Consider the following 25,881-nt stretch of genomic DNA (forward strand, 5'->3'; position numbering starts at 1 on the left):
CCTACATAGCACCTTCAATCCTTCTATTCATGCATACATTCAATCATATTTATTGCGTGCTTACTAAGCACTGTACTAAGTGCTTGGGAAAGTACAATAAAATGGTAAACAAAAACAGTCCCTGCACACAACGAGTTTCAGTATGGAGGGGGGGCAGACAGATATTAATATAAAAAAATTACAGATATGTACATAAGTGCTGTGGGGCTGGGACAGGGGAAGAACAGAGGGGGCAAGTCAGGGCGACGCAGAAGGGAGTGGGAGAAGATCAACCCAGCTCATTTCCAGGTTGACCCAGCCATGGAATTTGCAAACTATTCAAACAGTAATCTCCATTAAAAAAAAAAAAAATCTTTCTAATGGGCAAGATTGGTGAAAAAGTTATGTAGATGGCTTCAATCTTCACGACATTGGAAAGGGGTCCATTTTCCTGCATTTCTCCACTATAAGACTTCCTGTTCATGATGCATGGCGAACTGTAGCTCACACGGTCTCTCTGGTAAACTGGAAATAGCGAAAGTCTAATCAAGCTGGAAAACCTGATTGGTGGTAGCAATTTTGGATGAGGTCAAGCACCCCCTTCTGAAACATCTTCAGGGACTTCAATCACACCCCTGTTGCTGAGGCATCACAGCACGCTGCTCTCCCCGGGAAGAAGCTGGATTTTGGGGGCAGGCGTAAAAGGGGACAGAGTCAAAGGGGAAAATGGAGAATGGGGCAGAGGAGGGTGGAGGAACCCAGAAAAGAATGCTGAAATGGTCTTGATCTCCCTCCTGTGCAACTCCTCAGCGAGGTTCAGTGGAACGAGTGCGGGCTTTGGAGTCAGAGGTCATGGGTTCAAATCCCAGCTCCGCCAACTGTCAGCTGTGTGACTTTGGGCGAGTCACTTCACTTCTCTGGGCCTCAGTTCCCTCATCTGTAAAATGGGGATTAAGACTGTGAGCCCCCCGTGGGACAACCGGATCACTCTGTAACCTCGCCAGCGCTTAGAACAGTGCTTTGTACATAGTAAGCGCTTAATAAATGCCATCATTATTATTATTATCCTCAGATGTACCCCCATCTCACAGACCATTCACTTCTCCTTTAGATTTTCCGGGGCAGTTAGGTCTGGAAGAACTTTTAGGTGGAGGACGACAAATGATGGGATCAATCCTGCCTAAACTGGGACATTAATCCATTCAGTTAATCCATTCACCTCAAGTCTGCCGTAAGGTAGTTATGCAGGGCCTTAATTTCTTACTTGGGGCTTTCGCTCAGATCTAAGGGCGTTAAGAGGGTTTTAGACTTTGAGCCCCATGTGGTAAAGAGGGCTTTCCCTTCACTATCACTACTCCTCTCCCTATCAAGAAGTAGGGCAGGGGTAGAGCAGGGGCCTGGGAATCAGAAGGACTTGGGTTCCAAACCCAGCTTTGCCACTTGTCTGCTGTGTGACCCTGGGCAAGTCATTTCACTTCCCTGTGCCTCAGTTCCCACATCTGAAAAAGAGGGATTAAGACAGTGTGCCCCTGTAGGATATGGACTGCCTCCAACCTAATTAGCTTGTACCTACCCCAGTACTTAGTATCGTGCCTGGCACACAGTAAGTGCTTAACAAATACCATTAAACAAAAATACTAGATTGATTTGCATCTCCCCCAGGGCTCAGCACAGTGTATTATGAGTAAGGAACATGTCTACCAACTGTTACACTGCACTTTCCCAGAAGCTTAGGACAGTGCTCTACACCACAGTAAGCACTTAATGTAGTTGATTAGCACATAGTAAGTGCTTAACAAGTACCCTAATTATTAAAATACCATGGTTTCACCTTTGAAGATCCCAAAGGACGAAAGCTGTCCAGTCTCACAAGTCCTCAAGCAGTAGTACGGCCACACAGCCATCATTCAATTGGACGTATTAGGCAGCGTCTGCTTAAAAGATGAGGACTGAATCTGCTTCTACAGGTAGCTCTGCTGAGGGTCAGCCCTCCACTCAACCCAAATTTAGAGAGGGTGATTTACCAAGCAACAAAATGGGAAGCAGTGTGACTAGTGGGTGGAATCTGAACCAAGGCGTCAAAAGGACCTGGGTTCTAATCCCAGCTCCACCACTTGTCTGCTGTGTAACCTTGGACAAGTTGCTTCACAAATCTGTGCCTCAGTGATCTCATCTGTAAAATGGGAATGAAAACTGTGAGCCCCACGTGGGACACGGACTGTGTCCAACCTATCTTGTATCTGCCCCAGCACTTAGTAGACTGCCTAGCACATAGTAAGCGTTTATATTTAAAAAAAAAAAAGGAATCCTCTACTGCACACATTCATTCCCCACTCAGCCCTCTCCTCCTTCCCCTTGTCCCCTGCTAGGTAGCACTGTTCCGCTTTTACAATTTTTACCAGTCCAACATCCCTAACATAAGACAAGGCAGAGCGCTTCGTCATATTCAGTTAGTGACATTCAGAAGGGATTTGATACTGAATTGCACTTTTCCTGCCAGGAAGCCCGTGGGAAAAACCAAGCAACAAGCTACCAAAACCAGGTGAAACGGGAAAGAAATGGGGAGCTTGGATTGGGGATGCAAGACTTAACTTGCTGTTTATTAAACAGGAAGTTTTAATTTCCAAAATCAAGATCACTTGGGCAAAGATGTCCAACTTGAAATACAAAAGAATAAAAAAAATAGAAATATATACTATATATATATATATTCATTCAATCGTATTTATTGAGCGCTTACTGTGTGCAGAGCACTGTACTAAGCGCTTGGGAACTACAAGTTGGCAACATATAGAGACGATCCCTACCCAACAGCGGGCTCACAGTCTAGAAGGCGGGGTCACAGTCTAGATAATATATATACATATATATATATATATAATATACAAACAATACAAAAAGTCTTAGTAGATCTGAAATGCTGAAGTTAAATGTTTATTAATAATAATAATAATGGTATTTATTAGGTGCTTAATATGTGCCAGACACTCTTCTAAGCACTGGGGTGGATACAAGCAAATCGGGTTGGACACAGTCCCCGTCTCACATGCGGCTCACAGTCTCAATACCCATTTTACAGATGAGGTAGCTGACAGTCTCAATACCCATTTTACAGATGAGGTAACTGAGACCCACAGAAGTAAAATGACTTGCCCAAGGCCACAGAGCAGACAAGTGGTGAAGCTGGGATTAAAACCCATGACCTTCTGCCTCCCGGGCCCGTGCTCTAGCCACTACACTGTGCTGTTTATTCCCAGATATATTTTTAAAAGGATTTACAAACTGCCATTTCTATCAGGGTGCTATTTAATCTAAGTAAAAATAAGTTCCTGAACTAAATAATCGCCATACTTTCCAGTTCATTGTTACAGATGTCAGAGCCAATGGGGCTCCCCTCTGTTTACTTGTCTGTCTGAAAAACAGCCCCAGATTTAGTGTTGACAGAAATTTCAGCACAGTTCCTGGAAGCTGTTTATTTCTGCTTCAGAGAGGGAGTTATACCAAAAATGGCTTCGCTGCCATCTGATTCAGTCTAGGAAATAGATTTCTCTGTCCCTCAGCAGCAACATTAAGAAGAGCAGGAATTTCCCTAATTGAAAAGCCCTCCTTAAAATCCCAACAACAGGTAACCTAAGGGTGGGGATTTAAACCGTTTTACCCAAAGTCAGTTACCCGCAGTGCAAGCTCTGGCAACAAAATCCAGCTCAGTCTCAAACTTGCTTCTTGTCAGTATTCTGGCTTTATGATTTTTGAGCACACACACACCCCCGACTTTCAGGTTCGGTCCACAAGAGATAAATGAAAAGTTTGGCTTCAGAATGAGGACGCAGAGGTGCTGCTCCTGACAAACTGACCAGGAAGGATTAAACTCGTTCAAACCCCTCTCCGTACTGCACATGCCTCTCGACCTCCCAGTGTAAACTAAAGCACAAGCTGATCCTACGGGAAATCAATTGGGAGCTCCAGCTATGAAATTTTCATTTGCTTAGTACAAAGTCTCCTCCTGGGCCGTCTAACCTTAACATCTGACCTCCGAAGTATTCCATGGCAAGCTTACAAGAAACAAGCGGAGGCCGGGGCCTGGAGCACAGAATGAAGAACCTGAGAGAAGGAGGAGGAATCTAGGAGCCTGTCTGCCTGGATAGCATTCCTAACCCACCAGCTCTGCAAGATTCCCTCACAGTCAATGTCCAGAACAGATGTGTTGGACAGCTAGGAACGAAGTATTCGGAGCATGGCACAGTGGGGAGGCTGCAACTGCTAAATGCCAAATGAAAACCACATGATAAACTGTGTGGTGCCTGAAAACAAGATACAGTAGCTAAGCAAAGAGACATGCTCTGATGTGTACGCCTGTTTGGATGGTGTGTTAACTAACCAAGTCGGAGAACAAAACAGCAACCAATAATAAAACCGTCCACCATCCCCTTCTCCTGGAAACTTTATCCAACCTTGGCTTCACTGACTGTCCTCTCCTGGTTCTCCTCCTATCTCTCTGACATTCTCAGTCTCTTTTGTGGGCTCCTCCTCTGCCTCCCCCCGCCCGACTGTGGGAGTCTCTCAAGGTTCAGTCCTGGGTCCCCTTCTATTCACTCCCATGGCTTCAACTACCTCTACGTGGATAATTCCCAAATCTACATCTCCTGCACCGATCTCTCCCTCTCTGCAGCCTCACATTTCTTCCTGCCTTCAAGACATCTCCATTTGTATGCCCTGCTGACACCTCAAACTAAATCTGTCCCCCGCATTTTCCCCATCACTGCAGATGGCACCATTATCCTTCCTGTCTCTCAAGCCCTAACTCTGGTGTTATCCTTGACTCCTCTCACTCACTCAACCCACATATTCAATCTACCACTAAATCCTGTTGGTTCAACTTTCATGACATCGCTAAAATCCTCCCTTTCCTCTCTATCCAAACTGCTACCACATTGATCCAAGCACTTATCCTGTCCCACCTTGGTTACCATATCCACCTCCCTGCCTCCTGTCTCTCCCCACTCCAGTCAGTACTTCACTCTGCTGCCTAGATCACTTTTCTTCAAAAACGTTCAGGCCACGTTTCCCCACTCCTCGAGAACCTTCAGTGGTTGCCTTGCCACATTTTCATCCAACAGAAACTCCTAAAATTGGCTTTAAAGCACTAATCACCTTGCCCCATTCTACCTCACCTCGCAGCTCTCCTACTACAACCCGGCCCAAATATTTCGCTCCTCTCACGCCAACCTACTCACTGTACCTTGATTTTGACTCTCTCAGACCTGCCTCTGGCCTGGAACACCCTTTCTCTTCATAGCTGACAACTGATCTTCCCATCTTCAAAGTCTAATTGAAGGCACATCTCCTCCAAGAGGCCTTCCCTGACTAAGCCTTCATTTCCTCTTCTGCATCACCCTGATTTGCTCCCATTATTCACCCCTCCCTCAGCCCCACAGCACCTATGTACATACAAGACTGTAAGCTCTAGACTCTAGTCTGTAAGTTCACTGTGGGCAGGGAATGTGTCTGCTATATTATGTTGTACTCTCCCAAGCAATTAGTACAATGCTCTCTACGCAGTACGTACTCAATAAATACAACTGACTGATTCGCTATTTATATTAATGTCTGTCTCCCCCTCTAGATTGTAAGCTCGTTGACAGCATGGAATGTGCCTACCAACTCTGTTATATCAGTATACTGTAGTATCCCAAGCGCACAGAACAATACCCTGCACGCTGTAAGCACTCAATAAATACGACTGAAATCCAATCAGGTCTGCAATCTTGGTGTTATCCTGGATGCTCTGTCTTTCCATTCTCTAAATCTGCTGCCAAATCCAGCGGTTCTTCCGCCCCAACATCTCCCAGATCCACTCAGACAGCTCCCCCGACTCCCGCCGACCCAAGCTCTAGCCATTTCACGGCTTTTTATTGCATCAGCCACCTTGCTGGCCTCCCTGCTTCCAGCCCAGCCCCCAACCTTCAATCTATACAGTACGCTGCTGCACAGATCAACTTGAATCAATCAGTGGCAATTATTGGAGCTTTGCTCTCACCCAACTCACATCATCTGCCTCCCCTATTAGACTGTAAGCTTCAGGAGGGCAGAGACAAGTCGCTTCTCTTTTGTACTTCCCAAAAGCTTAGTACAGTGCACTGCACCCAATAAATACTACTTCTGCTGCTCCTTGAGCAGAGAAGTGTTTGCCAAATTTAGCTCAAGCAAATCTGGTTGATTTGGAGGTCGTGAACTACTACCCACTTTCAAAACCCTTTTTGCCTCGGGGCAGAGAAGAACTCATATGCTCCCTTGGATGCGCCTCAACTCTCCCCCTTTGGAGAAAAGAAAGGTGACTACAAGCCAAGAAACACTGAGCTCTAAGGTCAAGCGGAAAGAAGCAGTAGTTTCTTGTGGAGTTTAGGTCTCTTAGTTAAGAGAGCAGAGCACTGAGCACGCTAGTAGCAACCATATGTTACAAACCGATTGTAGCAGACCTACCTTAAGGACTCATTTCAACTGACTTTGATTGTCAAGTCAACCCAAACAAGCCAAAAAGTGCTGGAAATGTGCTGGGTAAGACTTAGGATAGCTGTTGCCTGAGCACTAACGAATGAAGGAGGGAAAGGGAAGAGTTGTTTCTGTTTCCTGGTTTATAAAAAAGGGTAGTAAATTATTCCATTTTCTTGGCCCCAAAGTGGGGGTACGGGGTGGGGGGGCACGCATTATTAACCTCACAGCCTGTCCCTAGAGAAAAAGATGTTTTTTTTAGGATCCATCCTGGTTTTACATCACTAAAGGAGTTACATTCCTCCTTTCCTGAGTTTCTCTCCAGGCAACTGGCTTCTCTTTTCACTGCACGAGGAAATGTGTTGGAAACAAGCCCTCTGCCCATGAAAATAGCAGCTTCTTACACCACATTGTTCTAGGATTCACGAGGGTTAGTGTGTCTCCCTTTCTGCCTCGCTCATCTTGATAAAGGGCAAGACAGTAAGCGCTCAATAAATACGATTGATGATGATGATGATGAAGACAGTATATTTCCTGAAGCTGGTTCCAGGGCTTCTAAAATCAATTCAATCCATCTGGGAAGAAAGAGTCAAGGTTTCAGCCCCGAAGTATAAACTTAGTCTCCGATTTCCTATTCATCTGCATCATACAGCACGATTTTCTTGGCCTGTTCATTAGAGCTTTACACTGCAGGGGTTTATCTGGGCCAAAAATCCAGGCCCGGGCCTGGCTCCAGCTCCTGCCCACAGATCTGGCTGTGGGGTGGCAGTGGGGCACTAAATTGGAGATGAGTCGGCCCAACCCAAAAATGGCCCCCTGGCTTTGGGAAGGGGTCGGGGGACTTACCCATGGACCTCACCAGTCTAGTGGACAACTGCCATGTATCATGATGCTGCCCAGAAGTGAAATCCAGACCAGTCAATCATGTTTACTGAAGGCTTACTGTGTGCACACCACTGTACTAAGCACTTAGAACAGTGCTTGGCACACAGTAAGCACTTAAAAACCATCATCATCATCACTTGGGAGAGTACAATATTACAACATAACAGATACATTCCCTGCCCACCATGAACTTGTAGTCTAGAGGATGAGTTTACAGAGTACTCTACCGACTACTTCTAGTTTGGTGGTGGCTAATCCTATGATGGCTAACCATTTGATGTGAATGGCTTGGAGCAAATCAGCCGGTAATAGACTGTTTCCCGGTTCGGTCTGTGACGGGAGGACGGAGGAGCAGAACTACTTATCAATAAAGGAGGTGTGGTAGTTCCCCTCCATAAGCTTTCCCATCTCTGGCCTCCTCTCTCCCCAGGAAGACTGAGGTCGTTAGGCACAAGTTAGGTTCCGGGTTCTAATGCCGGCACCACCCCTTGTCTATTGTGTGACTCTGGGTAAGTCACTTCACTTCTCTGTGCCTCATCTGTAAAATGGGGATTGAGACTGTGAGCCCCACGAGAGATAGGGACTGTGTCCAACCCGATTTGCTTGTATCCACCCCAGCGCTTAGTACAGTGCATGGCACCCAGTAAACGGTTAACAAATACCACAATTATTATTCTACCTGCTGTTTCAATTCAAGGTTGCCTCTTCACTTTCCTCCTGAAGAATTGGCCCGGCCCACACTGCTGAACAGTTTAACAGTTGGGACTCGATCAATCAATGATATTTACCGGATGTTTCCCTAGAGGAAGGGCAATATTTTCTTGATAGGATGTGCAGGTTCAATGAACTTCCTAAAAAGAGACGCCTCATTTATATCTGAGATGATGGATTTATCTGGGCTTTAATCCATTCACCCTTTCTCTCGGTTATTTAATATCTAGAAACCAAAGTTTTAAACATGTGACAGAAGACAGAAACTTCCATTACCCAGGACTTTAAAACCCCAACTGTTTTCCAATCCAAAAAGAAGTGGTCTTGAGATATCATGCTAGTATTCTGACCATAAAACCATATTCATTCATTCAATCGTATTTATTGAGTGCTTACTGTGTGCAGAGCACTGGACTAAGCACTTGGGAAGTACAAGTTGGCAACATATAGAGACGGTCCCTACCCAACAACAGGCTCACAGTCTAGAAGGGGGAGACAGACAACAAAACAAAACATGTGGACAGGTGTCAAGTAATCAGAATAAATAGAAGTAAAGCTAGATGCACATCAACAAAATTAATAGAATAATAAATATGTACTAGTAAAATAGAGTAATAAATCTGTACAAACATATATATAGGTGCTGTGGGGAGGGGAAGGAGGTAGGGCGGGGGGGATGGGGAGGGGGAGAGGAAAAAGGGGGCTCAGTTTGGCCTAAGCCAGACTTATGCTTAAGCAACACAGAGTACAGAGACCTGACCTAAAATGTAACAGGGCATCATTTATTATTATTAATAATCATAGTTATTATTAATAATAATAATGGTCTTTGTTAAGCACTCACGGTGTGCCAGGCACCATACTAAGCCCTACAATGGATACAAGCAAATCAGGTTGGACCCTCCCTGTCCCTCGTGGGGCTCACAGTCTTGATCCCCATTTTACAGATGAGGTAACAGGCAGAGAGAAGTTAAGTGACATGCCAAGGTCACACAGCAGACAAGGAGTGGAGCCAGGATTAGAACCCATGACCTTCTGACCCCCAGGCTCGTGTGCTCTATCCACTACACCATACTGATACATTTTCAAATCTGGCAAAGTGGTAAAAACTCTTGGCGGGGGTTAAGGAGAGGAGGAAGGAAAGGGAATAAATCTAGTTTGTCTCACACTCCTTTGTTCTTCCATTTAATAAATTATTGAACATTACCTAGAAACTATTTGACAGCATACACAGCAGGTTCTCATTAGAAGCTACAGTACCTAAGCTACTGATGAACTGCATTCAAATAACATCCATCCTATAGCTTTATATCAATTCCCATAAAATCCAGGATCACACCTCATAAGCTAGTACTGAATGTAGTAACTGACTGGAAAAGAATGATTCTCTTCTGTCTCACATGAGGACTCTAAACCAAAGAGTGGAGGCAAAACTGCCTTTCAAAGGACAGACAGAAAGAGGAAAGACAGAAGTTCCCGTGGTTTTGATGACCTGACTGCCACTCCTCTGTATATGATCCACCATTCTAGCCTCCTCTCTCCTCCGTAAATTTTCACTGTACCAGAGAGTCTCTTGCACAGAACCGATTTGGAATTACATTCATTCAATCGTATTTATGGCAATAAAATGCCACGGTCTCAATTCTGGATTGGAATTGAGACAGATTCTAATCCAAACATTGCAACTGAGTCATTTTGCTCTTCAGTAAAATATATCCTGCAGGCTGTACCTCGGTTTCCTCAAGAGGAAAACACTATCTTGTGTTTTAAGGAAAGCCTTTCTTTCAAAGGACTCAGCCCCGAGAAAAATCAGAAGACTAGTGAATCTCTTAAAAAGGAGATTCGAGCACCTTGGAGAAGCGGGGTTTTCTTCCCAAAAAGAAACCTAAAATCATTACATAAAACCCAACCGAGGCCACCCCATTCAGCCATTTTCTCCAAGTGAAATTTAACTGACAATCTTCAGAACCTAAAAACCCATTTAGCTTGGTTGCAAGGGCTGCCTCAGGGCGTTCCCCCCTGCCCCCCTTTATCAGAGAACTGGGAAAGGCAAGCAGCTCTTGTTCCCCACAGATCTCCAAAGCTCTGAGTGCAGTTTACAATTGCATACTCCTATAACGGACATGCTTTCCAGACTAAAAGTGGTAAAAGTTGGGGGGTGGGGGGGCTTCCTAACTCTTTGGGACACACAGTTGGCAGCAGCTGTGATCGCAGTCAGACGGCGGTTGGTCAGTTGCTACTGTTTCTCATTCCAAGCTTACCAGCTATAATTTAGTGCTCCTTGTTCACACAGCGGCTCACCAAGCAATTAAATCTTCCTCTCCGCACCCGGGGTCAGTTTGGTTTTTAAACTTGAAATTGGAAGCATTCCGAGTCCACTTTCTGGCCCTTTCTACCCCTGCTTTTCTGTCCCCTCTAAGGTCTTCCGGAATGTAGCCAGAGGTAGAGTTTTAAAGCCACTGCCCCAAGGAATAAATTGGTTACTGAATAGGAACTAAAGATCTCTGAGAATAGATAGCATCGTTAAATTCCCAATTAAAAGAGGGAGGTTAAAGGAGAAGCCTTCATGATGAACCTTGCCCACTCCCAAATTGTTTTTCTGTGCAGTTTATAGTTCTATGGTGTCTGAAGAAACACTGCAGTCACCCACCACTCAACAGCTCCTCCCCTCAGCCCTCCAGCACTTATGAACAGATCCATAATTTATTTATATTAATGTCTTTCTCCCCCCTAGACTCTAAGCTCATTGTGGCAGGGAATGTGTCTACCAACTCTGTTATACTGTACCCTCCCAAGCGTTTAGTTCAGTGGTGTGCATACAGTAAGCGCTCAATAAATACAATTGATTGATGTGGATGGAAGAGTGAGCGAGTAATAAAAGAAGGGGGGAAGGAAATCGGGGAACTGTACACCGTCCTGCTGCCAATGGTGAGACGTTTTCTCAATCCTTTTTCCACCCCAAACACTTTGTCCCTGCCTCCTCCCTCCCTTTCCCAAGTCAAAAGCATTTCACACACAAGCAAGCTAATTACCTGTCTAAGACCCAAAAGGAAAGGCATCCTGCAAGTGCATTGTCCACTGTAATGTTGGGAACGAAGGTTTTTTAAAGTCCTGAAACAACCATTTCCCCATCTGATGCGGACAGGCTGGGCTGGCGATTCTATCTGAACCGGGCTTTCTTGGCAAAGAATACTAAGTAAACAGGGTCCTGGGACGCAACATACTGCCTCCTGCTTTCCTCGCTCAGGTCCTTCCCCCTCCCCTGTGACATATCTCAGACAGAGCAAAACCTGAGCCCTTGCCAAGTGGGAAATGACATCAGTTTGGGCACTGGGAAAGGGGGAGTGGGGAGGGAGAAACAGCTGCTGATGAATAATAAAGACGATGTTTCTGTACATTTAAGTGGCATGGTCATTTTGTAATCCTAGTTCAACATATCTCTCAGACGGGCCATCAGGGAAAACGTGGAGAAGCTGTGCTAGCCGTACTAAGTAACCCAAGGCAGATGTGCACTTCTTGAACTAAAAGTTTTTGATGTTGCCCAGGGGCCAACACGTCAATACCGAAACTCTGGACAAAAATTTCACCATTTGGGAGGTGCTTACATAAATAGCTCAAAAGGCTGGTAGGTTCTCACTGAGGGGGCTAAAATGGAACAGGTGCTCTTTCCCTGTCAACGACTGAGCTTAGAGTCTAGAGGGGGAGGCAGACATTCATATAAATAAATTGTGGATCTGTACAAAAGTACTGGGGGGATGAGGCAGGGGTGAACCCAGAACCCAGTACAATATGCCTTGATGCCTCACAGGAGAATTAAAGCAGTGGGAATGGGGGCGGAAGGATGGGTATTTTTCTCTCAAACACCAAAGCTGAGCTTCGTCCAGATCCTTCCCTCCCTGCCCTCTCCTTTCAGGGGAGTTTATATTTCATAAACAAGCCTATCGGGCACAAGGTGCCAATGTCTTTCTTCATTCCACTCGCCCAAGGTACAGTGAGTCCTACTGAGGTGCAATGTTGCCAAAAAAGTAGATCATCTATATTTAAAACCATCTCTCACTTCTGAACCTCTGCTTAGGGAAGCTAGGCACCTGGGGTGTTTGGGGCTCCTCTTCAATGGTTCTCAACCTTTGAGAAAATGGTTTCATACAGTGTGCGTGAAAGGAGACCATGACATTCCATTTTAACAGCTCCAATTTATGAAACTTCATCAGACAGCAACCGAATTTCCCTCTCTTCGTCTTAGCAACCCCCGACACTCAAGGCACCTCTATATAGACCACGAGCTCCAAGCCTAAGATGATAAAGGCATGTGCTGTCAACTCCTCGTTATCTACAAATGGAATATACTTGTTTAAATTTTTGTTTGTTCTTTTTTTTGAAAAATGGCATTTGTCAAGGGCTTACTATATGCCAGGGACTGTACTGAAGCAGAGGGGTAGATACAGGCTACAAGTTGGATACAGTTCACGTCCCACAGGGGACTCACAATCTTACTCCCGATTTTATAAAAGAGGTAACAGACACAAAGAAGTGACTTGCCCAGGGTCACATAGCAGACTTGTGACAGAGCCAAAATTAGAACACAGATCCTTTAGACTCCCAGCCCCGTGCTCTATCCACTAGGCAATGCTGCTTCTCTTGTTTAATGAATAATCCAAAGCAGATCCTTCCCTCTTACTCTCTCACCACAGCATCTACAACAGCTGTCTTCAGGCTCCACTGATTTGAAACTATCCCCCGCTTTCCCCCAGGTGACTCTCGCGCTGCTTCCCCTCACTTCCACTCCCGAGTTACCTTATTCAGGCCAACGCTCTCCATTAGATTAGATCACTAGATCCGATAATTGGGCATCGGCTATGCTTTAATTTGGATGGATCCTGTGTCTAAAGAACTTGTTCTCTGCAAGCCTTCGGAGGAATGTTATTATAAACCCAAGATGATTTTTGCACACTACCTTTCCTGGAGCCATCGTTGTTACTTGCAAGCCCTAGTATTTTGGGACTCTGTGAATCAGTGGTAATAATCTACAGTGCACTCTGAGGACCTAGAGAACTTCGGAGAACTGCCTCTCTGTCGCACGGTATATCCAGGTCAAATCCACTCAAAAAGTTTGCAAGCTGTGATCAATCCACCTGACCATAGAAAATGGACTAATGGTAGATATAGAAAGCACTTTTTTCTTTGTTTGCTTTTTAAGGGTATTTGGTAAGCACTTCCTATGTTCCAGGCACTGTTGTATGCACTGGGGTGGACACAAGATAATCCGGTTGGACACAGTCCATGTCCCACAAGGGGCTTACAGTCTCAATCTCCATTTTACAGATGAGGTAACTGGGGCCTCTAAATTAAGTGACTTGCCCAAACTTGCACAACAGACAAGTGGGGGAGCTGGGATTAGAACCCAGGTCCTTCTGCCTCCCGGGCACATGTTCTAATCATTAGGCCACGCTGCTTCTCTAACAGTTCCCGTCCAAAAGGCCAATGGAACAGAATCTAAGTGGCCGTGTTACTTTCCTAGTTCTCTCATCTTCTTTTATCACAAATGAACAGTCTTTATAACCAAGGGGTATCATTTAAGCATTACCATATGTGCATGGCTCTGTATTGCTTCACTGCAGCAGTAGTAGGAATTATTTATTAAGTGCTTAATGGGTGCAGAACACTGAAAGAAGCATTGGGAAAGAATACCCAGATGGGAATGAGACACAGGCACTGCCCCTCAGGGCAGTCTCATAATCTAAAAATAAAATGGAGGGAGAGGGGACTGGCATAGATACATAAGAAAGATTAAACACAGCATTAAAAAAACATAAAGACAAGATACCAGTAAAATAAACCCAGGCCCCACAAATTCATACACAAAATCCTACCTGCTGCTGATGACGAAACATTTTTAGCACATTACATTGCCAAAAGGCCTTATGACTGTTAGGCTATCCAGGCACACAGACACCCATATTAAACTGGTCAGGGCCACCTAACTTTTTCCTAAGGAGGAAACTAAGGCTCAGTGCACATAGAGCAATTTCTTCAGGTTCACGAAGAAAACTAGGCACAAAAAGGCTATCACTGGGAAAAGAGCTGGCTCAGGCAACTTAGCCCCATCATCATCATCAATCGTATTTATTGAGCGCTTACTGTGTGCAGAGAACTGGACTAAGCGCTTGGGAAGTACAAGTTGGCAACATATAGAGACGGTCCCTACCCAACAGTGGGCTCACAGTCACAGCCCCATGATTGGAGAGAGCCAGGGCTTAAAGAGGCTTCAATTTTAGCTAGATATCTGCACAGATGCAATGTTGTCTACAGTGATGGGAAACACAGGGGAGGTCAAGGTTTGGGTGGGAAGATGAGGAGTTCTGTTTTGAACACTTAAAGTTTGAGGTGCCTGCAAGACATCCAAATAGAGATGTCCTGGAGGCAGGAGGAAATGCGAGACTGCAGGGAAGGAGAGAGGGCAGGGCTGGAGAGACAAATTTGGGAATCACCAGAGTAGAAATCATAGCTGAAGCCGTAGGTGCAAACGAGAGATAGGAGAACCAGGAGACGACAGCGTCAATGAAGCCAAGGTTAGATACTATTTCCAGGAGAAGGGAAGAGGTCCACAGTGTCAAAGGCAGCTGAAAGGTCAAGGAGGATTAGGGTGGAGTAGAGGCCATTGTATCTGGCAAGAAGGTGGTCTTCCTTTTAGAAAGGGCAGTGCCCATGGAATGAAGGGGGCAGAAGTCAGACTGGAGGGAGTCAAGGAGAGAACTGGAAGAGAAGAAGTGGAGGCTGTGGGTGTAGGAAACTCGCTCAGGGGGTTTGGAGAGGGTTTGGTAGGAGGGAGATGGGGTGATAGTTAAAGGGAGCCGTGAGGTCAAGGGAAGGTATTTTTAGGATAAGGGACACATTAGCAGAACTTCCATCACTCTTATAAGCATTCTAATCATTACATGGGTATGATTACAAATCTACAGAACACCCAAGTTGAATTAAGATACATTTTCAAGCCCATCTAAAGTCCTTCCTTTTATTTCCTGGGGTATTCCTGCAAAATACCAGGAGCTAAGATTGGAACAGAGCTGAAAGGGAAGGATCCTCCATCACTGCATATTCTGTTGATCTGTATACGTGACTGTTCAGTTTAACCCTGCCCAACAAAACAGATGAGAAATAGTACATTCCTCTGGCCCCATTTACTTTGAGAAGAAGCAGTGTGACCTAGTAGGAAGAGCCTGGGCATCTAGGAACCTGAGTTCTAATCCTGACTCCACCACGTACCTGCTGTGTGACCTTCGGCAAGCCACTTCACTTCTTTGTGCCTCAGTTCCCTCATCAGCACAATGTTCTCCCTCCTACTTAGACTGTAAGCCCCTTTTGGGACCTGATTATCTTGTATCTACTCCAGTGCTTAGTATAGTGCTTTGCACATAGTGAGCACTCAAGAAAAACCACAATTATTATTATGATCTAAAGTCCTGAACATGAAATTGGAAAAGTCATGAGAAAGAAATTCAGATAAGGGGGTTTCATTGAAATGATTTCTCTAAATGAGAGAAATAGGTGGGAGTGTTCAATTTTAACAACTGTCTTCAAATTGCTCTGCAGTATTTAGTCCCCATAAAATAATCAGCCTGTTATTTAACACAACCCAAAGAAAAGTTCCTACTGTATGTTGTGCTTCTTTATGCCTATGCTGACAATCATGCTCACAACCCTGTGAGAAGAAAACTCAAAGGCAGAAGCCAAAGCACACCAAACCAAAATTTTGAAATCCCCACTAGAGCAAAGCCCAGACGATAACGATTTATTGGACTGTGGGTCATTTCGTGCTTTCCAAGAGGAGGAAAATTCCAAACAACTACCCCAGAACCCATGTGAGTAACCAGTAAAATAATCAGTAACCAGTAAAATAATCAGTCCAGTGTTGACCAGCCCCACTGAAAGGCCCAGGCACTCGATCAAATAAAAGGCAAAAAGATGTTCCTGACACAAGTTAAAAAAATAAAAATCCTTCTGACTCTTCTTAAAAACTCATCTCCCCCACCATCTCCTTCCCTCTCTCTCTGGTCCCATCGCCTCCATCGGCCAGATGGCAGGGAAGGCCCCTAGACTCATTACAACAAAGCCCAAATCATCTTTTCGGTTATATATAGTTGTCCTTCGTATTCAAAGATGACACTACTGACTGAAAAGGCCACCATGGGGTTTACAGTTCCAGCCACATTGGATACAAAAAACAATTGCCCGTCGTTGTATTGCCTTTGCCTCTTGGTCTCCCTTTTCATATACAGCTTTTGCAGCAGATCACCAGGCTGGTCTAGCCTCACCAACTGACTCCCAGTTTTCAGCTGGGTCGCAGCATCGTCTGAGGTTTAGGTTTCCCTTTATCTTAAAACACTTCCTCTACTCGTCTTGCTTTCTGAAATCCATGCACAGTTTGTTGGCGAGAAGAGCGGGAATGTTGCTCCACTGGCTACACAACAGCTCCCTTCCCTCAACCCCTTTTGGGAATCCCCATCACTGACATGCTAGCCTGGGCAATACAAATTTAGGAATCTCTGGGGTTTAAGGCAGAGATGGCAGAAGGCTGTTGGAGGAGAAGAACAAGTTCTTAGAGGCTAGGAAGGTTTATTTAGAGGTCAAGGAAGGTGGTTTCTAGCCTAGCCTCCCCTTGACTGGGAGAGAACCTTCAGCTGAGTACTGCATGGGAAAGAGATAAACTCAGAAAGTCTAGTGGATGTAGAATTAGCTCTTTAACATCCTTCCATTAAGGCAGGAGGCCTCTACTAAATATGTTCAGATCTTTATACCCTAATACTTCTTGGGGTTTAGCTCTCCCGCTAGATTGTAAGCTCCCTGAGAGTGGGGATAGCATCTACAGCCTCTACTTGAATTCTCCCAAATGCTTAGTATAGAGTGCTCTACAGAGAGCAAGCGCTTGATAAATACTATCATCTGGGGACCATTCCTATTGGCCGTAACTAGAGATACTGTGATTAAAAGTATTAAATACAAGTGTGATGGGAAAAATGCGCAAAAAATGGGTACAACTACAGCATCCGTGAGCTATTCAAAAACTATTTTAATACAAAACCCAATCTCACCTGTGGGCAACAATAAGAGCAAGATTTGTTCTTTTGTTTTGTTAAAAAACCATAAAAAAAATGCTTAAGGAATCATTCGGTAGAAATGCCGACAAAGAACCATTCCCAATTTTGGAAGACTGGATCCCCTGGCTGAAAGAAACTAACAAAACCTGGCAAGGTCTAGATCCTGGGCCTGTACCACTGTGGATGGATGCCAGCCCTATTGATGCAAAAAAAAAAAAAACCCTCCAATTTTCAGAGTGGCATCAGGAAGGTGACAAGCAAACATTCTCCTTCCAAAAGGAACTCTGAAGAGCCTCTGCTTGCTTGATTTCTCACTATTGATCTGCCAGAGAAAATGGGACAGAGGGAAACCGCAAAATTTCTTATCACTGGTTCGACATTTGTTACATGTACACCAATTCTCATTACACCGGCTCCATTACAGCTCACGACAAATTGGAGATACATTGGGTTGCAAGTCTTTGATAATGCTTTCCAACAGAAAGAGGAAAGGTTTTTCCTATATGGTTAACATGCCTTTCGTCAAGCACAAAAACCTTCAAGACAACTCTGTGCTTTACCCAGGTGAAAGTGCAACGTTGAAGAGGGAGTGAAAGAGCTGGTCTCAGCTCTGCCTAACTATTCATCCGGCCTCTCATTATCGTGTTAAAATTTAATGACCCACTCTTACCTTTCACTGAGCCTGTAAAAAAAAAAAAACCCCAAAGGAAAAACTAAAGAGTGATCTGTATTACTTTCCAGGGGAGTCTTTCTAGCTGAAAAAAGTTTGTACTTTTCAGGCTAGAAAGATGTAGGCTGAGAAGGATCGTGGTTGAAGTCGGCAAAATCATGAAAAGCGTGGACAGGGCAGGCACAAAATTATTGTTCACCCAAGTCTACAGTGATAGGGTGAGGGAGAGAGAGCTTTAAGGTGGTCAGTTCCAAACAATCAAAAGAGAAGACTTCGTCAAAATGCAAAGCATAATGAACATGTTATCACAGGAAGTTGTGCTGGTGAAAAATCTAAGCACACTCCGGCTGTAGCCTGTGTTTTCATTACCCATTTTGGCTAGAATTGTTGTTAGGAAATTAGGGAACATTTGTTCAATAACGTAAGCCCGTTAGGATATAGCATCCCACGGCTTCAGAAAAAATTATTGGTGTGTGATATCGGAGCGGGAGAGGATTATAGCACCCATTTTCCTTAATGAGGGATAATGCAACCCTTATATTATAGGGTAACTGGATGTAGGTTCAAGAAGACAAAGGCAACATGTCCGTATGAGTTACTAGAGGGAAAGACAGAGATGAAAGAGGAAAAGAATCAGGGTCGCGAGCTGGTACAGAGGTCTTCCCCAATTAAGCCCTCTTTTCCCAGGCTCCTGTTCCCTTCTGTGCCATCTATGCTCTTGGATCTGGGACCTTTAGGCCTCACAGCACTTAAGTACTTATCTCTAAATTACATATTATACATTATTTATATTAACATCTATCTCCCCCTCAAGACCATAAGTTCTTTGCGGGCAACTCTGCTGTATTGTCCTCTCGCAAGCACGTAGTACAATCCTCTGCACAAAGTGAGTGCTTAATAAATACCACTGATGGACTGAGTAAATCCAATGATAAGATCGACGTCAAGGAGCATTTTGTTGTCGTTGTGGGAACAGAACTGTGTGAGCTTTGCTGAATCTTACTCAGTTCGCACATTTTCCTGCAATTTATTATCAGTTTAACGTGCTTCCTGGTTCTCACAGGGGCTCAGACTGTAAGCTTCTTGGGGGCAGGAAACGTGTCTGAAACCTCTGTTGTATCACAACTGAGCTAAAAGAAACTGGTTCCCTGTTCTCAGTTTAGGACTAATAACCTAGAAAAAGGGAGAGGAATAAAGGAAGTCAAGAGACCTTCCCCAGTTAAGCCCCTCATTTCCCCGGCTCGCTCTCCCTTCTGCGTCATATCTGCACTCGGATCTGTGACCTTTGGGCACTTGATATTGGCCCCAACCCCACAGCACTTATGTACATATCTTTAAATTATATATGGCAAATTATTTATTCATCTTGTCAACCTCCCACTCCAGGCTGTGAGCTCACTATAGGCAAGAGATGTACCTGCTAATTCTGTTAGATTGTACTTAGAAAGTGCTCAATAAATACCATTGATTGATTGATTGATTGAAGCTCTGTGGGTGAAATCCCAAGTCCAGCTCAGGAGGGCTTGGGTCCAGGACCACTCTGAATCCAGTGGGACATTTTAATAGCGCCTATCTAGGCCTGAGGGAGTCCTGAGGGGGCGAGGGGAGTTGAGATCGACCAGGTGGCTCACAAGAGGAGCCAAAGAGGGGAGACTGTGGCTTTTGGCGCTGTTGTGTACTTCTACACAAAGCGGTGCAGGGGCCAAAGTGGTTGTCACTAACGGATGCATGGAGGCCAATCCCAACCTAACCTCTCCATTCCCAAGCTTGACAGTCCTTTGGGAGCTGAAATAGGAATGGGCATTAGATTAAGTTTTAAGGAAGAGAGGCTTGGGGGAGCAAGAGTTTCTAATGTTTCTTTTCTGACTTTCCCTTCCCCTCACCCGTTGCAGGGTGGCTGCGAGTCAAAAAATCAATTCATCAATATCTGTAGCTACTCTTTCATACCACTTTCATATCAGGTCACTAGAGATGATTCCCCGAGTCTTCTGACAGGGCCAAAGGGGAGTTCATTACCTGCCACGGGGGTTGCTCACTTTGATTCACAGTGCGGCTCACTAGGAAAGGGCTAGGACGGCATATTTTAGAGGGGAGGGGTAACGTTTGACTCACTCCACATCCAGCTGGACAGCAGCATGAAAAACGGCCCCAAAGTAAGTGGGGCCCAGGCATGGTGAGGAGGGGACGCAGGATTCGCTTTGTGCCAGCAAGGCATGCCTCTCTGCGCCCCAATGCTGAGCATGTTACCACCCAGGCGGGTAGCAGGACGCCAGAAATAGCGCGGGGGAGCGGGAGGGAAGACGCACGATCAGGGCCGTGGGGGCTGAAATTACCGGAGCGGCGCTTCCGAATGGGTCTGGATGGTGGTGGTGTGGCGGGGGAAACAGCAGAAGAGGGGAGGTAAAAAAACTAAATTACAATTTTGGCTCCCACAGGCTACGTTAATGGAGTTTTCACTGTATCGGCAATTGTAAAGTAGGCAAGAACCATAGCGGCTTTGTTTGGTTTCGCCAAACAGAAATTAGATTTATTTTCCCTACCCTGAAGACGGCTTAGCTTAAATAAATTCATCTAATATCAAAGAGTGGCACTGACTCAAGTGAATTCCTTCTGGGCAGGATTGTGTCTGGCTTCTTCCGGACCTTAGTGCCTAGTACAGTGCTCCGCACACAGTAGTTCTATACTGTTGCTACAAAGTCAACTTCAATCACTAGAGAGGAGTCAGTGCTAGATAGTGGCTAGGAAAAAAATGTAAGCTATGTGGCGGCAGCTCTGTCATTTCAACTAAGTTTTGAAAGGAAGGAGATAGGGAGCTTGCAGAAATGCATTACTTTCCTCTATCAGCAAATGGCTATTCGGTCATGGGACCCACACATCATTTGAAAAGTAAAGAACACTGCAAAAAACAGTACAGAATAAACAGGAAGTGAAACAATAGTATAGTCAGTAAAAAAAAAAAAAGCCAAACTAGCTTTGTCTCTAATCTATGTGAAAATACCACAGTAAAATATAAACACAGTACACCAAAAGGCTCAGTTTCAATAATCTAGAATTAAAAAAAAGTTTTCTTTTGGATTTTTGGTTTTAGTAATGTCACTCATTTATAAGCCCACTGCACCTTCCCCCACTTCTTCAAGATTACGTAAAATGATCATCTTCAGCCAATCAGGCAACTAAATTTATTCCAAATCTAATGAGGAGCTTTCATGCTCTGAAACACATGCCCCTTCCAAAAACCAGTAAGACCATTACCATCCCTCCAGTGAAATGGTTATGATGGGGGCTTCAACAAAGGACCAAACTATGTCCTAGCTCTTGGTCACACAAAGATCACTGTTCAGTCTGACATACCAAACAGATGTAAGCTCAATGTGGGCAGGGAATGTCTCTACCAAAATCTATTGTCTCTCCCAAGGGCTTCGCACAGTGCTCCGCACAAAGTAGGCACCCAATAAATCCCATTGATGCAGCTGCTGCTACAGCTGTACTGTCCCTAGCATCCTCCAACTACAAAGAGTGCAAGTTCAAATCAATAAATGTTTAATTTCCAACCTTTGGGCTAGACAACACCTTGATGCCTACTTCCTCTTCTATATAATAATAATAATTTTGGTATTTGTTAAGCACTTACTATGTGCAAAGCACTGTTCTAAGCACTGGAAGGGCCATCGGGTCACAAAGGGGTGAACTGGGTGAATGTAGAAACACTTAGTCACCATTACCAATGTTATTTAATTACGCTCCCTAGTTATATGAAGAGCCCTACCTAGAAGCTTATGAAAATGCAATGTATGAAACACTGTCCCTGCCCTCAAAGATTTAACAATCTAAAGGAGAGAAAATAATGTATAGTAATTGAGTATTTAAGCATGGATGAAAAGAAGGCACAAGTAGATCACTGAGCAGTGTGGCTCAGTGGAAAAAGCATGGGTTTTGGAGTCAGAGGTCATGGGTTCAAATCCCGGCTCTGCCAACTGTCAGCTGTGTGACTTTGGGCCAGTCACTTAACTTCTCTGGGCCTCAGTTACCTCATCTGTAAAATCGGGATTAAAACTGTGAGCCCCCCCGGGACAACCTGATCACCCTGTAACCTCCCCAGTGCTTACAACAGTGCTTTGCACATAGTAAGCACTTACATACTATTATTATTATTATTATACAGTGAATACAAATGCGTTACATAATAACAACAATAATGTGGTATTTGTTAAGCACTTACTATAGACTTACTATATACTTTTTGTCAAGTACTGTACTAAGAGCGGGTGTAGATACAAGATAACCACAACTGTAAACTCATTGTGGGCAGGGAATGTGTCTGTTTATTGTTGTACTCTCTCAGGCACTTAGTACAGTGCTCTGCACACAGTAAGTGCTCAATAAATAGATTGGGGGGGTCTAACCCAGTCCCTGTTCCACATGGGGCTCACAGCCTATGTAGGAAGACGACCAGGCACTGAATCTCAATTTTACAGATGAGGAGGCTGAGGCACAGAGAAGTGATTTGCCCAACGTGACCCAACAGGCCTGTATTTTTTCCACTAGGACACGCTGCTTCCTGGATATAAGACTGCCAAGAAGTATGACGTGGGATTATCTTGAAATTCTCTCAGAGTAAGTGGCTTTTTCAAAGGACCGTGAAGGGGAAGAGGGATGTAAGTCCGGCAAAGCTAAAGGAGGGAGAGGGCATTTAAGATAGGGGGGCGGGTGAGGTGGGGTATGAGCAACCGGTTAGGGACCAGAGAAAGATGCTTAAGAGATTGTCTTAAAAGGAGCAAAGAGGACAACGTGAAATAGAGCAGAAGGGAGAAGAACGCAGAGAGGTCTGAGGGAATCAGTAACCGGACAGCCCTGAACCAAAAATCAGGGGCTTTGGTTTTTTATATGAGAAGTCACAGGGAGCTCTGAGGCAAGGCATCATGTGCGCCGATGGGCATTTTAAAAAGATGATTCATGCAGCTGACAGACAGAAGAGGAGAGAGACAAGAGGCTGGGAGACCAAAAGGGACACTGTTGCGGTCACCCAGAGAGGTGGTGAGTGCCCTCCCAGGGAAGAGTGAAAGGGTGGTAAAGGAAGAGGAAGATCTGTGAAATATTAATGAGGAAGGTTACAGTTTGGTAAAAGTGGTCTCGGTGGTGTGAAAAGGGAAAAGTCCAAATGGCAGGGATCTAAGGATTTGGGGCGATGGGCATGTGGCCACTTCAAGGAATGTGTAAACTGAAGACAAATGGAAGATGGAACAATAGTCATAGGACCGATTGTGGAATAGGGGGATTCTCTTCAGAATAGGGGAAACTGGGGCATGTTTGAAGGGAGAAGAACCAGAAAGGTTCACTGAGCAAATGCTAGAATGAAGGGCAAAAAGAAGCAGTTTTCACAATGGACGGAGTTATTGTTTGATGATGTTCTACCCTACCCACTTGACACGGATGGTGATGTTACAGGGAAGATCTTGCGGATGGCAGATGGCATCTTGCAGAGGCACTTCCTCATCAACCAATTCTGAAGCCTGGTGAACAACAACAGCCCTGCCCTCTTCACATTCAAGGACAACAACAGGCTAAAACTTTTCTCACGTTGCAGTCAGAGGCTGTTTGTTATCCATCTGGGAAAGGCTCCATGGACTTCTAATAATAATTGTGGTATCCATTAAGAACTTACTCTGAGCCAGGCACTATACTAAGCGCCAGGATGGATGCAAGCAAATCGGGTTGGACACAGTCCCTGTCCCACATGGGGCTCACAGTCTTAACCCCCCTTCTGCAGATGAGGTAACTGAGATCCAGAGAAGAAGTGACTTGCCCAGGGCCATACTGCAGACAAGTGACGGGGCCGGGACTGGAACCCAAGTCCTTCTAATTCCCAGACCCGTGCTCTCTCCACTAGGCAACCAACCTTTGGAGGATTATGTTTGGGTCCCGTAGTCCTGGGCCACCTAAGGAGGAGTAAGAGTGGGTCAGATCTGTTTTCTCAGTGGGATCAAACTACAGAAAAGGCATGGGACAAGCCAGGCTGATTATCACAACAGCTTCCAGCATTCATGCCACAAGTCAGTCGTGGGCAGAGCTGCTAGGAGGTGCCACTTGACTTTGGCCTGAGCATCCTGAGTTTATCTAGCACCACAGTTTCTGAGTCCCTATAAACACCTCCAACACCCTCTCCACTCTCTTCGGCTCTGCCCAACTGTGGCGAGTCCTTGGAGAAGCCATGTGACCCGGTGGAAAGAGCACAGGCCTGGAAATCAGAAGACCTGGGTTCTAAACCAGATCTGCCTCTTGTCTGCTTTGTGACCTTGGACGACTCGCTTCACTTCTCTGTGCTTCAGTTCCCTCTTCTATAAAACGGGGATTAAGGCTGAGCCCCAAGTGGGATACGGACTGGGTTCAACCTGTTTAGCTTGTAGCTACCCTGGCACTTAGTACGGTGACTGGCACATAGTAAACGCTTAATATGTGCTGTACTCTCCTAAGCACTCAGTACAGCGTGCAGAGCACACTGTAAGTGCTCAATAAATACAACTGACTCATTATCAAATACCACTGGGGGAAAAAAAAAAACACAAGCAGCACAAGAAGCAGGAGAGCTGTGCAAGCAGCAGCAACCTCAGAGAACCGAAGAGTCGGCCGGGTGTAACAGCTTCCGAACCTCAGCCAAAAGCTGATGCTTCCGGGGTGGCACAGTCCTGCCCACTTTCCCACGGTCCCTCCTGTAAACTGCCAACCGGAATTTGGGCCAGGTTTGGCCCCAGAGGTGATCAGAACCCACCCCCATATCTCCCGACTAGACTAAAAGTTCTTTGAGAGCAGGGATCAAGTCTACCAACTCGAATGTACTCTCTCAAGCGCTTAGCACAATGCTCTGCACACTTAAGCGCTCAGTAAATACCACTGACTGATTGAGTGTAGGCTTCCTCGGAGCTCCTGAAAGAAATTGTGCATTCTTGCAGTCCATGTGCAACTAGTCTGTGACTAGACTTCTAGACTGTGAGCCCGCTGTTGGGTAGGGACTGTCTCTATATGTTGCCAACTTGTACTTCCCAAGCACTTAGTACAGTGCTCTGCACACAGTAAGTGCTCCATAAATACGATTGAATGAATGAATGAATGATCTAGTCCACCTGTAACTTTGCACAAGAGCCGTAATTCATTCATTCATTCAATCATACTTATTGAGCGCTTACTGTGTGCAGAGCACTGCACTCCAATCGTGCTAGGACCGTATGCCCATACAGAGGGCCGTCTGAAGTGCTGAATAATTCGAAACCATTCTTGCTAATGTACATGGGTTAGGATAAAACTTTCCCCCTAAAATCCAGGATGCCCACTGTTCTCCTAGAACCAAAAAAAATCGTGTTGGAATACTCACTCCAAGTCCAACGCCACACACATGCACATGACCACTTCTTTCCACACCGTGTCATCCTGTATCCGTTTATTCAATTGTTTGTATTGAGCACTGTGTGCAGAGCATTGTACTAAGGGCTTGGGAGAGTACAATATAACAATAAACAGACATTCTCTGCCCACAATGGGCTTACAGTCTAGAGGACAGACACTTGCTGTTGGAAGAAATTACCCCGATTCTGCCAATGTGTTGTAGGCAAACTGGGTAGTGAAAACATGTGTTCTTGGATACCTGAGTGTCCAAGAAAAGGGAAAAAAAAAATATTAGTGTCAGGCATCCACCCCTGGGACTCTTGAAGGTCCCCGGATGATGATTATTATTATGGTATTTGCTAAGCGCTATGTGCCAAGCATTGTTCTAAGCGCTAGGGTAGACACAAGGTAACTGGGTTGTCCCACGAGGGGCTCACAGTCTTACTCCCCATTTTACAGATGAAGTAACAGGCACAGAGAAGTTAAGTGGTTTGCCCAAGGTCACACAGCAGACAAGTGGCTGGGCCAGAATTAGAACCCACATCCTCTGACTCCCAAGTCCACGCTCTTTCCACTAAGCCAGGCACTCCTCTGATGACAGGCCTAGGTATTTCAGGAATAGAAATCAGAGAAAAACACCAGTGATGATATTTGGGTTAAATTCTACTGAATTCC

The 25,881-nt window shown here is 45.1% G+C and overlaps 1 protein-coding gene across 3 annotated transcripts in view; it reads right to left on the reverse strand.

Annotated features, from left to right (window-relative positions):
• The window catches only part of WBP1L (WW domain binding protein 1 like), a 71,229-nt gene that overhangs the window by 24,324 nt on the left and 21,024 nt on the right, over positions 1–25,881 (reverse strand). Inside the window, exon 1 of one of the 3 annotated variants that reach the window (XM_038757965.1) lies at positions 11,097–11,156. The exons of the other annotated variants lie outside the window; for them this stretch is intronic. Within the exon in view, the coding sequence (XP_038613893.1) occupies positions 11,097–11,123 (27 nt within the window). The 5' untranslated portion in view covers positions 11,124–11,156. Of the gene's footprint in view, positions 1–11,096; positions 11,157–25,881 lie in introns of those variants that run through there. 3 annotated transcript variants of the gene reach the window in all.

This window comes from Tachyglossus aculeatus, chromosome 16, assembly GCF_015852505.1.
Source record: "Tachyglossus aculeatus isolate mTacAcu1 chromosome 16, mTacAcu1.pri, whole genome shotgun sequence".
Classification (NCBI taxonomy): domain Eukaryota; kingdom Metazoa; phylum Chordata; class Mammalia; order Monotremata; family Tachyglossidae; genus Tachyglossus; species Tachyglossus aculeatus.